Genomic DNA, 15629 nt, shown 5'->3' on the forward strand with positions numbered 1-15629 from the left:
TTAGTTTATAGGAAGGCGAAAAATAAACTCTTATTCTATGTACCTTCAAGTATGGAAAATAACGTGTTACGTGCTAGTCATGAATAGATCGGACACCAAGGTGTAAACAAAACATCTGAGTATTTATTGCGTGTATACTGGTTTCCGAACATGAAGCGTTAGGCACAAGTGTTTATTTCAAACTGTATTAAATGTATCACGTACAACACTATCTCAAATCGGATTGAAGGCAAACTACATTGCCCAGATAAAGGAAATCTTCCTTTTAAATGCCTACATTTAGACCATTATGGTCCCTTAGAAAAGACGAACCATCGTCAGAAATATATATTTGAAATTATAGATGGATTTGCGAAATTCGTTAAATTTTATCCTGTTACCAGCATGAACGCTGATGAGGTCATTAAGCATTTAAAGATATATATTAAGGCGTATAGTAAACCGGCGCCGTGGCTCTCTTTTTCCGACTCCTACAATTTATGTCGTGTTTGGTATCATGATTAAAATCAGGAGATTCTAACAAACATGTTGGTAAAAGTTTCATGAAAATGGAACTAAAAATACAAAAGTTTTAATTTTAAATTTTGATTGCGTTAGTATTGTCTCACACGTACGCGGGTATTTAAACTTGCTTCGTTCCGAGGCTTGCGCTTACATCGAAACTTTACTGTATCTCTTCTTTTACTATGCCTGCTTTTTTTCTACTGTATGTTTTTCTTATTTCTATGTATGTGCCACGTGTTACTGATTTTTGACTCTTTACGTACAGGCAACGATGGAAGAACGCAGCGTGCCTCACGGTAAGTCAGGGTGCCGTGGCGGAAGCAGGTACTCGTGCAGGTACCTCGTACGAAGCACTTGCAAACACATCTGCTGCGGATGATTTTCCTACGGTCAGAATATATGAAGAAGACCTAGGAAATTTTGAAGATTTTCCAATTATCGAAGGAATTGTAGAAGAAGTACATTTCGATACGGGCGCAGAAGATATTGTAGAAGAAATACATTTCAATGCGGACGAAGAGGAAATTGTAGAAGAAGTGCATTTCGAGTCGAACGAAGAAGAAATTGTACAAGAAATAGATTTCGAAGACGTCAACGAAGAAACGAATGAAGATGTTGGAAGCGACACCGATTACTGGGTGGTGGAGAATGCAGGACCACAACAGTCGGAAAAACCAATTTCAGAAGGAATAGATTTCGTTGATTTTGCGCATGTTTTCGAGCAAATAAAAACTCTTCGAAAACATTCAACTACTGGCTATGGCATCGAAGATTTTGATGTAAACGGAATGGATTAGAAAATGTATATTATGTAGAGTGCAAAATGTGCAAATACACAGAGCGCATATCCTGTCTTCGGAAGAGTAATGTCATTATGGATATTAACCGCGCTGCTGTTGCCGAAACAATGATGACGGGCGGGGGATATAATCAAATGGAGGATATACTGACTGCCATGAACGTGTCCTGTATGACAAAAAGGATCTACGAGAACTGTCAGAATCACCTAATCGATGTTCTCGATGTGGCCGCACAACGCGAAATGGAAGATGCTGGAAAAGAAGAAAAAGCATTAGCTATAGCAAGAGGCGAATAGCGAAAAGTGGATCGGTTATACGAAGAAATTATTAACTGCATCCTATTTCGGCAAGGTATGCCGGTTACGAAAGGATACACCACGGACAAATACTTTGAAGAGTATAGTGCACCCGCAACTAGAAAATTTACGTTCTCTCGTAAGAAGAAAATGAGGCAAACGCCTTGCGACAAATGGAAGAAGAATTAGGAATCAATATTTTACCGTGTGGCCTCTTCATCGATGCCACTGTGCCTCACTTAGGTGCAACTCATAACGGCCTCGTGGGCGATGATACCATCATCGAAGTAAAATGTCTCGAAACGGCAAAGGATTTATCGCCTGCTAAAGCAATACAGACAGTTCTTGCAGTAAAGCGTATTTTTCAGGGTGATAAAATGAATAAAAAACATCACTACTATTATCAAGTGCAAGGACAATTGCACATAACGAATAGGCAACGGGCTTTATTCTGTTTATGCACGCCGAGAGGAATGAAAGTTATAACAGTACCAAGAGATGATAGTTTCTAGGCAACAGAGATGGAGGAAAAACTGAGAAAGTTCTATGAGGACTGCATGTTGCCAGAAATAATAGAGAGTAGATACAGTCGACAACAGCCGATTAGAGAACCTCCGTACATAAAAGCAGGAGGAGCAGGTACGAGTAGAAAATAAAGTACATAAAACGATGGATGACAACATCGCAATAGCACCGGCGAGTGCATCCAACGCATATGAAGAGCTTTCGAATAAGCAATTGCAATCCAAACTCCCCATGAGCGAGAGCCCCGAAAAGTGGAGTTGTTTAGACAGGATGGGTCGTTCCCCGACCAAAGATCCAGGAAGTCTCTCGCTCGATGACAGAGTTTGAAGTTCTGAACGAAAAGTCTGAACATTAGTCTAAGCTAATCTACTGAACTGGGCTGCGGAGGCTACCTTCGTAGCCCAGCCCTCTCTTTCTTTAAAGTGTCTCAGAGAGCACGAAACCCTACGACGAGGGATAAGGTGTCGGGGGACTGCCACCGTGGCCTGGATACGCGTTCCCAAATTTCCCGTCTGTGCTACGACAAAGTAGCAGTGCGGAGTGGAGCGCGGACATACGTGGAATCGCTTCTCTAGCCCTGTTTGCGTGGATCCCGGCTTCTCTCCGGTTTGTGCAAACCAAGAGGTCCGCCTCAATAGGGTGGACAGCAGCCGGGAAATGACATCTCCAACCACCAGTCGGACAAGCGGTGCGACTGCTTGGATCGGCTGGAGGACATATCACGGAGACTGGAGCGTTAACAGCACGCACAGGACGGTCCCCTGGGTCAGCACCAGAAGCCACGAAGAGGAATAGGGCCATCTGAAAGCCAAGGCCGATAACAGGCTCCTGAGCTGTGATCCCTTGTCATCGGTTCCGTCTCGCCTTTCCGTCTTCCTGGTTCTTTCAGCTCCAACGGATTCTTTCAAATGAAAGTAAATGTTAATGCTTCTCCGTCTCTTTTGCATGGAACCCGGAACCGTGAAGGGATTGAAATGTCAAGCTCGCACGGCCACCGGAAGGACATCGAGGACGAGTCCCTGGAGGAGAGGGTCGACCGCGACTAAGGATTCGACGAGGAAGATGGAACGTCGCCGAAGCAGTTTTGTCGAGGAAGAATTAGAAGCCCCGCGGTACCCGTGCCTGGCTGCTGGATCCGGACCTCTTCGTGGATTTCGTCGTGGGACGCACGGAAGAGGAACGCGCCTGGAATTTCCCGTAGATTTTGTCGTGGGACCATGAGCCGCAGGGTTCCTGAGACGTCGTGGGACAGGAAGTTGGAGCGTTTCGTCGTGGCAGATTGAGAAGTCTCGTTGTACCCACGCCTTGCTCAGGGTTTTTCCGTGGTTTTCCCTTGAGCGAGAAGACAAATGCCGAGGCGGATGTCTGAAGAAGCCACGGGGCTGCACGACCACTTCAATCTTCCAGAGGGGACAGCAGTGTTGCGAGCACCGGGTATAGGCCCGTGCATAGCCTGCTGGTGCTCGTAGCTGAAGATAGAAGAAGATCGGCCCCCTTCGAGAGGACGATCGGGGCGACGACCAGAAGACTGTCTTGTACCGAACGCCATAACGTTCGGACGTGCGGGTCGTGCTTCTGTAACCGATATTGCTCTTTGTAACAATATAGTTCAGTTGTGTGTACGCCCGTGTAATCATTAATCTATCCTTTGCGTCGGGGTGGCCTGCGATGGTAACGCCCGATAATTTTTACAATTCGGAATCTTTTCATTTAAATATCTTAAGTAGTAACCGAGATAAAAAATAATAACGTTAAGGGCGTTTACCCCCGCATTACCCTTAAACGGAGGGGTAGCAATCTAAAACTTTACAAAATGATATTTCAGGCAAGTAGTATTGTTTAAAAAATAACAACTCCAGGAATTGGCGTGAGGGCCGTTTGCCCATGTTTACCCTGCTAGACCCTTTGAGTTTTCAGATATGAAGCAAACATACAAGAAGAAAACAGAACATCGAAGCTGAATAAAATCATTTAATTAATATAAAATACTATTTCCAATTTATTTATTTTTCTCCTGTGAATTATACATTTTTCCACATTAGTAGTAAGACAAGGGGGATTCTAATTCAAATTTGAGTTTCAAGGTCATGATCATGACCTTGAAACTCAAATTTGAAAATTTGTTTTTTTGTCGGCGGGCTGGCGGCGGATGACGTCATAGAGATGGCGGAGTGGTGGGGGGTATCATCGACGAGGAGGAGGAGGAACCGCGGGGTGACGGTGCGGGGGTATCATCGAGGAGGAGGAGGAGGAGGAACCGCGGGGTAACGGTGCGCTACTCTGGAGCGTGGTACAAACTGTCGGTAAGGAAGGTGCTACTCTGGAGCGTGGTACAACAGACTGTCGGTAAGGAAGGAAATATTAATTTTATGATATTAATATAAATGAAAAAACTTCTCGGGGCGACGGGGCTCGAACCCAAGACCTCCGCGGTACGAGTCAGCCGCCTAACCAACTCCCCCAAACGCCGTCTCTGACATTAGTCTTTTCCGAATGGTACATATAGCGAAACCAACGGAGCGTCACATATGTGACACACACACACACACAAACACACGCACACGCGCACACACACACACACACACACACACAACGTCGGCGTATAATAATTTATTTTTATGAGAAATTTTATCAGAAATTGTTTCGGACGATGTCGGGAAAGATCGGCGTTTCTCGACACCGCGTCTTCGAGGGAAAGAGACGGAGCATTACTTTAAAGTTAAAATTCTAGGAGGGAAAGAGACACCACTACATAGGGGATAGAATCGTATGCATTCTAAAGCTAACAGTATTTCAAAGCGTTCCGATTTAACGTCGCTGCGTATCGCGCGATCTCGCATAATTCGACTCCTCTGGAGCAGCCGTGCAGGGTGATGTCACTTGGCGGCGCGAAGAATGAAATGTAACACAGAAACGCGGAATCTTAAAATTAGATGACGGGGAGAATGATGGATGAATGAAATGGTACAAATCATAAAAGAATATAATTTAACATTTTTTACTACGAGCATCATGCACAATATGATTGATTGCACATGCTAACAATTCACAATCAATCAATGAATGCTGTTCGAAGTGTTCGCTTTCAGAAATTAATTTTACATAATCTGTTGGCGCGGTAGCGCTACGTAGAACGTCTACGAAAGTGGCATATTTACTGCTTACAGAGTACATATTTTCAGTTAGCCACGTATACATATGTTCAATGCAATGATTGTACGCGAATAATTTACACATCGTGGCTTCAGTCATATATATGACAACGCGATTATCGGTGATTTTAATAAGTTGATCATCATGCATACGCGTGAACTCTAGTCGTAAATGATCAATTATAATGTAAGTTTGGGGCGATGTTGCGTTGCTGCGTAATCGTTGGAGTATGTCCACCTCGTTTTGTAGCAGGAGCTTCCACGTAGACATTGAAAAGCTTAACTCGCTGCCTTTATTGTCGGCTATGGCGATCTCAACGTGACACAAATCCATACCAATGCGAATTCCTATAGTTAGACGTTTATAAGCTGTTGCAGTCAGTGGATAATCACGCCCCGATTTCTGCTGACGCAGAGAAATAATAATTATTGAAACGGCGAATCTTAAAAATTAGGCCGTGGGAGGAGGAACACGGGTAAATAAAATTGAGAAATAATATATGTTTAAGAAATATATATATTGTTACAAATAATAATATGAAAGAATAATATAGAATAAAATTTATTTGGCTTAATTATCCCATTCGATCACATCATCAGCAAATAGATTAGTTAATGGTAAATCCATAGGAACTTGCACAGGGTCAGTTTGAACTGCAACAACACTAGCCCGAAGCCCCGATACTTTATTCCTATACGTATCAAAATCAATATTTTCCGCTTTGACGTTTCGCCAAACCACATTCTTTGGATGATACTCATGATTATTCCGAGATATAGTTATTTGTACATTATCATCATCATCGAAATCGCGTAAAAACGTTTGTTCTTCATATCGATGCATCCAATATTCCTCATCATCCTCGAAGTAGTCGTGTATTGGATTATCGCATTTTTTAAAAACTTTTAAAAAAATGTCGCCATCCTGATTAGCTTCCGCCTCATAAAGTTCTGCACATCGAATTTCTTCGGTTTGAACCGCAACATTTCGACAGGCCACATACATTTTCGGGCTGGATGAATGGATAACTGCCGCAGCAGCGGTGATCGTAGCGGTAGCCGGACGTTTCAAATTCATGGGCAATGACATAATCTGAAACCGAGTTTTCTTATAATTCTCAAAGTTACTAACACAACGATTCACTAAAATATGATAATGGAAACTTACGGTATTAATCGATTGCATTTCCATGCGTTGAACGATTGATAATATCCTTCAAAAGCAATTTTCTTCAAAGCAATTTCACGTAACACAAAAAATGCAAAAAGTGTTTCAAAGAACTGTCAAAGAGACTGCACGTTGACCACGATTTAAAGACAACTGGTCTCGCTGCATCTCCAAGCTGCCACATGTGGGCCCATGCCTAAAGTTGCATAGCTTTGCAAAGTAGGATGCCTTTGTTCTTCGCCATCTTCATCACAGGCCACCTGCATTTTCGCTGACCATCCTCACCTTCTATACATATTCGAATTATTCACTGACCATCCTCAGAGTGCACTTATCATATCCTTCGAATTCTTCTCCCTTCTTCTTTGGACACATCATTCGATTAGGTCACACCACTTTTGATCGCGTATCGAACGTGTATTGGACGTCTATTGAACCACTTTCAACGCCTAACGTACCACTTTCAACGTCTATCGTACCACTTTCAACGTCATTCGTACCACTCTAAACGTGTATCAAACGTGTATTGGACCACTTTCAACGTCTATCGTACCACTCTGAACATGTATCGAACGGCTTTGAATGGATATCCAACGGGTTTTGAACGGTTTTGAACGGCTTTCAACGTGAATCGAACGGGTACTGAACGGCTTTCAACATGTGCCGAACGGGTATCAAACGGGTCCTGAACGGGTATTGAACGGTTTTGAACGGCTTTCAACGTGTACCGAACGGGTATCGAACGGGTATTGAACTGGTATCGAACGGGTTTTGAACGGCTTTCAACGTGAATCGAACGGGTATCGAACGGGTATTGAACTGGTATCGAACGGGTTTTGAACGGCTTTCAACGTGAATCGAACGGGTACTGAACGGCTTTCAACATGTGCCGAACGGGTATCAAACGGGTATTGAACTGGTATCGAACGGGTTTTGAACGGCTTTCAACGTGAATCGAACGGGTATCGAACGGCTTTGAATGGATATCCAACGGGTTTTGAACGGTTTTGAACGGCTTTCAACGTGAATCGAACGGGTACTGAACGGCTTTCAACATGTGCCGAACGGGTATCAAACGGGTCCTGAACGGGTATTGAACGGTTTTGAACGGCTTTCAACGTGTACCGAACGGGTATCGAACGGGTATTGAACTGGTATCGAACGGGTTTTGAACGGCTTTCAACGTGAATCGAACGGGTATCGAACGGGTATTGAACTGGTATCGAACGGGTTTTGAACGGCTTTCAACGTGAATCGAACGGGTACTGAACGGCTTTTAACATGTGCCGAACGGGTATCAAACGGGTATTGAACTGGTATCGAACGGGTTTTGAACGGCTTTCAACGTGAATCGAACGGGTATCGAACGGCTTTGAATGGATATCCAACGGGTTTTGAACGGTTTTGAACGGCTTTCAACGTGAATCGAACGGGTACTGAACGGCTTTCAACATGTGCCGAACGGGTATCAAACGGGTCCTGAACGGGTATTGAACGGTTTTGAACGGCTTTCAACGTGTACCGAACGGGTATCGAACGGGTATTGAACTGGTATCGAACGGGTTTTGAACGGCTTTCAACGTGAATCGAACGGGTACTGAACGGTTTTCAACGTGAATCGAACGGACGTCTATCAAACGTGTATTGGACCACTTTCAACGTCTATCGTACCACTTTCAACGCCTAACGTACCACTCTGAATGTCTATCAAACGTCTATTGTGCCACTTTCAACATCTATCGTACCACTTTCAACGCCTAACGTACCACACTGAACGTGTATCGAACGTCTATCGTACCACTTTCAACGCCTAACGTACCACTCTGAACGTTTATCAAACGTCTATCGTACCGCTTTCAACGCCTAACGTACCACTCTGAACATCTATCAAACGTCTATCATACGTGTATGGTTACCGCTTTGATCATGAATCGTACTACTTCTACATAATAATTACAACTATCTTCTTAATCTAGCGTGCATGCAGGAGGTTGGTGGTTGAGGAGGGTGAAGCAAAACAGTTATGCATTAAAAATTTATTATATTTTATTTGTGTATTTCCCTCTGGCGTTTAGACCACCAGTTGAATATTTTTAAATACATTTTGCATGGCACAGTGCTTTGCGTGTCAGCCTCATCGCAGAGTATTAACTACATTTAGCTTATTTAGGGATTTGATATCCTCGTAGTCAATGTCCAGCGTCTCGATGATCACGTCCACTCTCGTATTTTCATCGAGGAAATCCACGAGCCACTCGCAGCAATTCCTATTTCAATTGCTCTGCAAATTATGCCATACTATACTATTCTTTGTTATATTATATTAAACTACTTTGATTTATATTTTATTTATTTACATTCTACTTAACCTTAAGAAGGTGACAGGTTCTCAAAACAGTTGACAAACATCATTTGCAATTTAAATTTACGGAACTTAAGAATTCTAATGAAAATAATAAAAATCGTTTTTTTTTCTATTTCTTGGAATATCATCAAATATTTTACATTAGTTTCCACTTTGCTTACATCTTAAAATTTCAGTACTTGTCGTATGGCAAGGAAAGTATTCCTTTTATATAAAATGCAGTTAAAAATACGGTGTATTATTTACATAACAAGTTTCTTGTTTATAAATTATACTTTACACGTCGTCGCAACATTTAAAAGCAACGGAGATTTACTTTCTGAACTTATTTGTAAAGTGCTCCCTGCATTTTATCACAGACATGATTGTGAAATTAATTCATCGTGCACGCGTTGTCGTAGAGTTTACGGCGTAGACACAAAATAATATCAATAATCATCATGTATTTAAGTCTCTTTGAATTTCTACGAACGTTTTACCTTTCGTCTCTGGCGTAATGCGAAACAGAATTAGTGTGCAAGCTGCAACGACTACAGAGTACGCTAAAAATGGTAGTGAGTGACCATAGTTCAAATTTATAGCTACCCATATGTAAAGTTTGGTCGCTATAGTACCTAACACCCCACCAATTACACCTACGAGACACGTGCCCATCGCTTTGACCTCGGTAGCAGAGATTTCTGACATTAGGATGATCTGTAAAGAGACCAATCCGCAATTGAAAGTGAAAATCAATATTATGGAAGCTAGAAGTAGTGCCCAAGTGTACATCTGTACGTTCAAATTCAAGTATTCCTCCGCGTAAAAGAAAACACCAATCATGAGATCACAAATAGCTGCTGTAATACCCGACGCGAGAATAAATGGCTTACGGTCAAGTTTGTCGACCAAAAATGTAGTTAGAAAGGAGGAGACCACTTGCGTTACACCGATAACAATATTCATCGAATAGTCAGACATCAAATTGCTGGTTGATTTGAAGATGAGCTGACCGTATATGAGAATTGTAAAGAAACCACCGAAATTGTGCATCACGGTAAACAGCAGTATAATAATGAGGGCACGTAAATTTCCACGCGATGCAAACATGTCCTTCAGAGTTCCACTCTTTACCACGTCTTTCTCTGTTTTCGATAGGGAGTCAACCATCGTTTGCAATTCTTCAGAAACGTCGGCTTTCCCTCTTAGTTTTTCCAAAACGTCTTCCGCTTCGTCCACTCTATTTCTCATTATCAGGAAGTACGGTGACTCGGGCATAAAACAACAGGCGATTGCGAAAGCAATGTTGACGACCAAGAAAATTCCAGCCATCAGAGATAACGAGAGATGCGGGGCAACTATGAACGTCACAAGAATGCCGGTATTGTATATAATGCCTACCAAAGATGATGCAGCACCACGTGTCGCTGGTGACGATATCTCGCCTATGTACATTGGGAGAAAGCAAATAAATATTCCTAATGTTAGCCCTGCCAGAAGTCTTGCCGCGTACAATTCCTATAAAAAAAAACAAGCGTATGAATTAGCGATTGTAGCTGATAAGGAAATTTGGATAAATGAAAGTAATTTATCGAATTGAAATTTAGTTAAAAATTTATATGGTAACTGTAAAAGTAAACTACTATTTGTAAAATACAATTTTTAGTCTATGGTAAACAAAACATATGGGTCATTCCACGCCAAATTGACCACTTTTTTCCCTTGATATCTGGAAATTTGTTTTAAACGGAATATGATGTAGTCCTCGTTAAGTTATGGGGGATTTAAGTCATTGTTTTGCCGATTTCGAATTTGTTTAAAAATTACAAGGTTTTGAATTTTTCGATTTTTGATTTTGAAGATGACATGACTGTTTTCAGCACAAATCTGATGAAGATTACTGTTTTCAACATGCAACAGTTTCGACCGCTTTCTTACTTGCTACCCTTAACGCCGTCATTCGAAATGATCATATTATCCTCTCCTGTTGAAAGGAGCCCACAACTGACTACGACGTTGAATATGAGCGGTAACACCTAAATGATGCAGTACCACGCCATGTAGCCTTATTTTATAGAGAACACTTCAGCGAATATGGTAGTATTTTAGGGGTATTTTAAAAATCGTGTCGACGAGCCGAAATTTGCAAAATAAAACTTTGTTTATAATTCTCATTATTGTGAAAATGATTTTTCAACCTGAAAAAAATTATTCAAGAAGGTCGATTCTTCTCGATTAAAATAAAAAGGAATCGAGTAAATACGATAAATAGTTCCCCAGATAAAAAATCATCTGTAGGGTGACCTGTCCAGTGAATGAACGTTGTTCATGTAATACGAAAAATTAACGCCTATTTTTCTTTTTATTTTCTTCTTACTCATAACTTATACGGCGTTAATTCCGTTTATTCAATATTTGTCCTCACTGCCGTTCATTCATTGGCAAAAGTGTACATTACTTACGTTACCATTGAATGAACAGCTTACCCGGTCTTTTTTTCTTTTGACACTTTCGCCGCGAGTGTGGAGATTAGGTTAACCCACCCTAAAAACCAAATTTCAACTACAGTAAATCCTCGTTACCAGCCCTACGAACGGGGCTGGCGGCGGGCTGCTAACGCGTTGTGGACACTATTCCGCGCGACCAATGGCGCGATTGAGAAAACCCAATGAGCGAGCGAGAGGAAACGAAAGAGTCGACGGCATCTTCGTATCGACTCTTTGTCTAATCCTTTGCCAGACTTTTAATGAAAGTTATAACTATCAAATATTGTCTGACTTTAAGTAATAAAACAGCTCGCTTATAACAATAACATTCAGAGGATTAAATAACGACTTTTGAATACTAATTTTAAAAGACATGCAGTCTCCCCGCGCCCACGTTTCTCTCCGCGGCGCTCCCCCGCGCTCCCCTCGGAGGACCAGAAAATTTCTCGAGGAGCACCGTCTGAGCGTACGCGTCATCTTTTGTATATAAGTTTACATCTACGGAATAAATCAGTCTTATATTCTTACAACCAATGGGGATGTAGGCCTTCGTGTTACGATCCCTCGATTCGACGCTAATATTTTGTGGGTGCTTTAAAAGTGTATAGTCTTGTTTAATGTTATGTATTGTTTTGTTTGTTAATTAAATAAATTCCCCGCTAGCTGGGTTTTATACAGCTTTCAATTCTCTACCAGAATATATACCTACATAGGACACATGCTGCAGTTTTGGGTTGATGTTAATAAGTAATAGAAGTAGAGTGGATCGGAAAAGTGGTAACTGTTTTGTCCGCTACTGTATATGAGCCGTTATTACGGGCGGTTGAGTATCTTAATGAAATAGTCTACTAATGAAATAGACAGATTTCATAGCCGTTTACATAGTACCCTTTGATCAGGGCACAGCAATTGTTCATTCTTGTCAACAACCTACCTAATTCTAAGTGTTAAAATGAATGGGGCTCGAGATACAAATATATTTATACAGAATGTTTTCGCACGAATAGGCACACATTGCATAACTTGGGTGTAATATTGTAAAACAAATGTATACTCCTTTTTAACGCGCACTAATATCATGTTTAAATTTCATCAAAATTCATGAGATTAATTTGGTTTGGAGTGTCTCTGTAGTCATTTTATTCTGTATGGGTCATTCCACCCCTAATCGATCATTTTTTTTCCGTCGATGGCTGAGACTTTGTTCCAAATGGAATATGATGTAGTCCTTGGGAAATTATGGGTGGTTTAATTTGATTTCACGATTTTTGTCCATTTTCATGAAAATGAATTGTAGGGTGACCTGCCCAGGGAATTAACATTTAAGCTGCATGCCTTTTAAAATTAGTATTCAAAAGTCGTTATTTAATCCTCTGAATGTTATTGTTATAAGCGAGCTGTTTTATTACTTAAAGTCAGACAATATTTGATAGTTATAACTTTCATTAAAAGTCTGACAAAGGATTAGACAAAGAGTCGATACGAAGTTGCCGTCGACTCTTTCGTTTCCTCTCGCTCGCTCATTGGGTTTTCTCACTCGCGCCATTGGTCGCGCGGAATAGTGTCCACAACGCGTTAGCAGCCCGCCGCCAGCCCCGTTCGTAGGGCTGGTAACGAGGATTTACTGTAGTTGAAATTTGGTTTTTAGGGTGGGTTAACCTAATCTCCACACTCGCGGCGAAAGTGTCAAAAGAAAAAAAGACCGGGTAAGCTGTTCATTCAATGGTAACGTAAGAAATGTACACTTTTGCCAATGAATGAACGGCAGTGAGGACAAATATTGAATAAACGGAATTAACGCCGTATAAGTTATGAGTAAAAAGAAAATAAAAAGAAAAATAGGCGTTAATTTTTCGTATTACATGAACAACGTTCATTCACTGGACAGGTCACCCTACAGATGATTTTTTATCTGGGGAACTATTTATCGTATTTACTCGATTCCTTTTTATTTTAATCGAGAAGAATCGACCTTCTTGAATAATTTTTTTCAGGTTGAAAAATCATTTTCACAATAATGAGAATTATAAACAAAGTTTTATTTTGCAAATTTCGGCTCGTCGACACGATTTTTAAAATACCCCTAAAATACTACCATATTCGCTGAAGTGTTCTCTATAAAATAAGGCTACATGGCGTGGTACTGCATCATTTAGGTGTTACCGCTCATATTCAACGTCGTAGTCAGTTGTGGGCTCCTTTCAACAGGAGAGGATAATATGATCATTTCGAATGACGGCGTTAAGGGTAGCAAGTAAGAAAGCGGTCGAAACTGTTGCATGTTGAAAACAGTAATCTTCATCAGATTTGTGCTGAAAACAGTCATGTTATCTTCAAAATCAAAAATCGAAAAATTCAAAACCTTGTAATTTTTAAACAAATTCGAAATCGGCAAAACAATGACTTAAATCCCCCATAACTTAACGAGGACTACATCATATTCCGTTTAAAACAAATTTCCAGATATCAAGGGAAAAAAGTGGTCAATTTGGCGTGGAATGACCCATGTGTTTTGTTTACCATAGACTAAAAATTGTATTTTACAAATAGTAGTTTACTTTTACAGTTACCATATAAATTTTTAACTAAATTTCAATTCGATAAATTACTTTCATTTATCCAAATTTCCTTATCAGCTACAATCGCTAATTCATACGCTTGTTTTTTTTTATAGGAATTGTACGCGGCAAGACTTCTGGCAGGGCTAACATTAGGAATATTTATTTGCTTTCTCCCAATGTACATAGGCGAGATATCGTCACCAGCGACACGTGGTGCTGCATCATCTTTGGTAGGCATTATATACAATACCGGCATTCTTGTGACGTTCATAGTTGCCCCGCATCTCTTGTTATCTCGGATGGCTGGAATTTTCTTGGTCGTCAACATTGCTTTCGCAATCGCCTGTTGTTTTATGCCCGAGTCACCGTACTTCCTGATAATGAGAAATAGAGTGGACGAAGCGGAAGACGTTTTGGAAAAACTAAGAGGGAAAGCCGACGTTTCTGAAGAATTGCAAACGATGGTTGACTCCCTATCGAAAACAGAGAAAGACGTGGTAAAGAGTGGAACTCTGAAGGACATGATTGCATCGCGTGGAAATTTACGTGCCCTCATTATTATACTGCTGTTTACCGTGATGCACAATTTCGGTGGTTTCTTTACAATTCTCATATACGGTCAGCTCATCTTCAAATCAACCAGCAATTTGATGTCTGACTATTCGATGAATATTGTTATCGGTGTAACGCAAGTGGTCTCCTCCTTTCTAACTACATTTTTGGTCGACAAACTTGACCGTAAGCCATTTATTCTCGCGTCGGGTATTACAGCAGCTATTTGTGATCTCATGATTGGTGTTTTCTTTTACGCGGAGGAATACTTGAATTTGAACGTACAGATGTACACTTGGGCACTACTTCTAGCTTCCATAATATTGATTTTCACTTTCAATTGCGGATTGGTCTCTTTACAGATCATCCTAATGTCAGAAATCTCTGCTACCGAGGTCAAAGCGATGGGCACGTGTCTCGTAGGTGTAATTGGTGGGGTGTTAGGTACTATAGCGACCAAACTTTACATATGGGTAGCTATAAATTTGAACTATGGTCACTCACTACCATTTTTAGCGTACTCTGTAGTCGTTGCAGCTTGCACACTAATTCTGTTTCGCATTACGCCAGAGACGAAAGGTAAAACGTTCGTAGAAATTCAAAGAGACTTAAATACATGATGATTATTGATATTATTTTGTGTCTACGCCGTAAACTCTACGACAACGCGTGCACGATGAATTAATTTCACAATCATGTCTGTGATAAAATGCAGGGAGCACTTTACAAATAAGTTCAGAAAGTAAATCTCCGTTGCTTTTAAATGTTGCGACGACGTGTAAAGTATAATTTATAAACAAGAAACTTGTTATGTAAATAATACACCGTATTTTTAACTGCATTTTATATAAAAGGAATACTTTCCTTGCCATACGACAAGTACTGAAATTTTAAGATGTAAGCAAAGTGGAAACTAATGTAAAATATTTGATGATATTCCAAGAAATAGAAAAAAAAACGATTTTTATTATTTTCATTAGAATTCTTAAGTTCCGTAAATTTAAATTGCAAATGATGTTTGTCAACTGTTTTGAGAACCTGTCACCTTCTTAAGGTTAAGTAGAATGTAAATAAATAAAATATAAATCAAAGTAGTTTAATATAATATAACAAAGAATAGTATAGTATGGCATAATTTGCAGAGCAATTGAAATAGGAATTGCTGCGAGTGGCTCGTGGATTTCCTCGATGAAAATACGAGAGTGGACGTGATCATCGAGACGCTGGACATTGACTACGAG

The 15629-nt window shown here is 40.6% G+C and overlaps 1 protein-coding gene across 1 annotated transcript; it reads left to right on the plus strand.

Moving 5' to 3' along the window:
- Positions 1-1378: 1378 nt before the first annotated feature.
- Positions 1379-15239, plus strand: LOC143374896 (facilitated trehalose transporter Tret1-like). Its single transcript, XM_076823444.1, has 3 exons — positions 1379-1592; positions 1745-1950; positions 13950-15239. Exons 1-3 carry the CDS (start codon positions 1379-1381, stop codon positions 15006-15008), a joined length of 1479 nt encoding a protein of 492 aa, XP_076679559.1. The 3' UTR covers positions 15009-15239.
- The last annotated feature ends 390 nt before the right edge of the window (positions 15240-15629 follow it).

The sequence above is a fragment of the Andrena cerasifolii genome, chromosome 11 (genome assembly GCF_050908995.1).
Source record: "Andrena cerasifolii isolate SP2316 chromosome 11, iyAndCera1_principal, whole genome shotgun sequence".
NCBI lineage: Eukaryota > Metazoa > Arthropoda > Insecta > Hymenoptera > Andrenidae > Andrena > Andrena cerasifolii.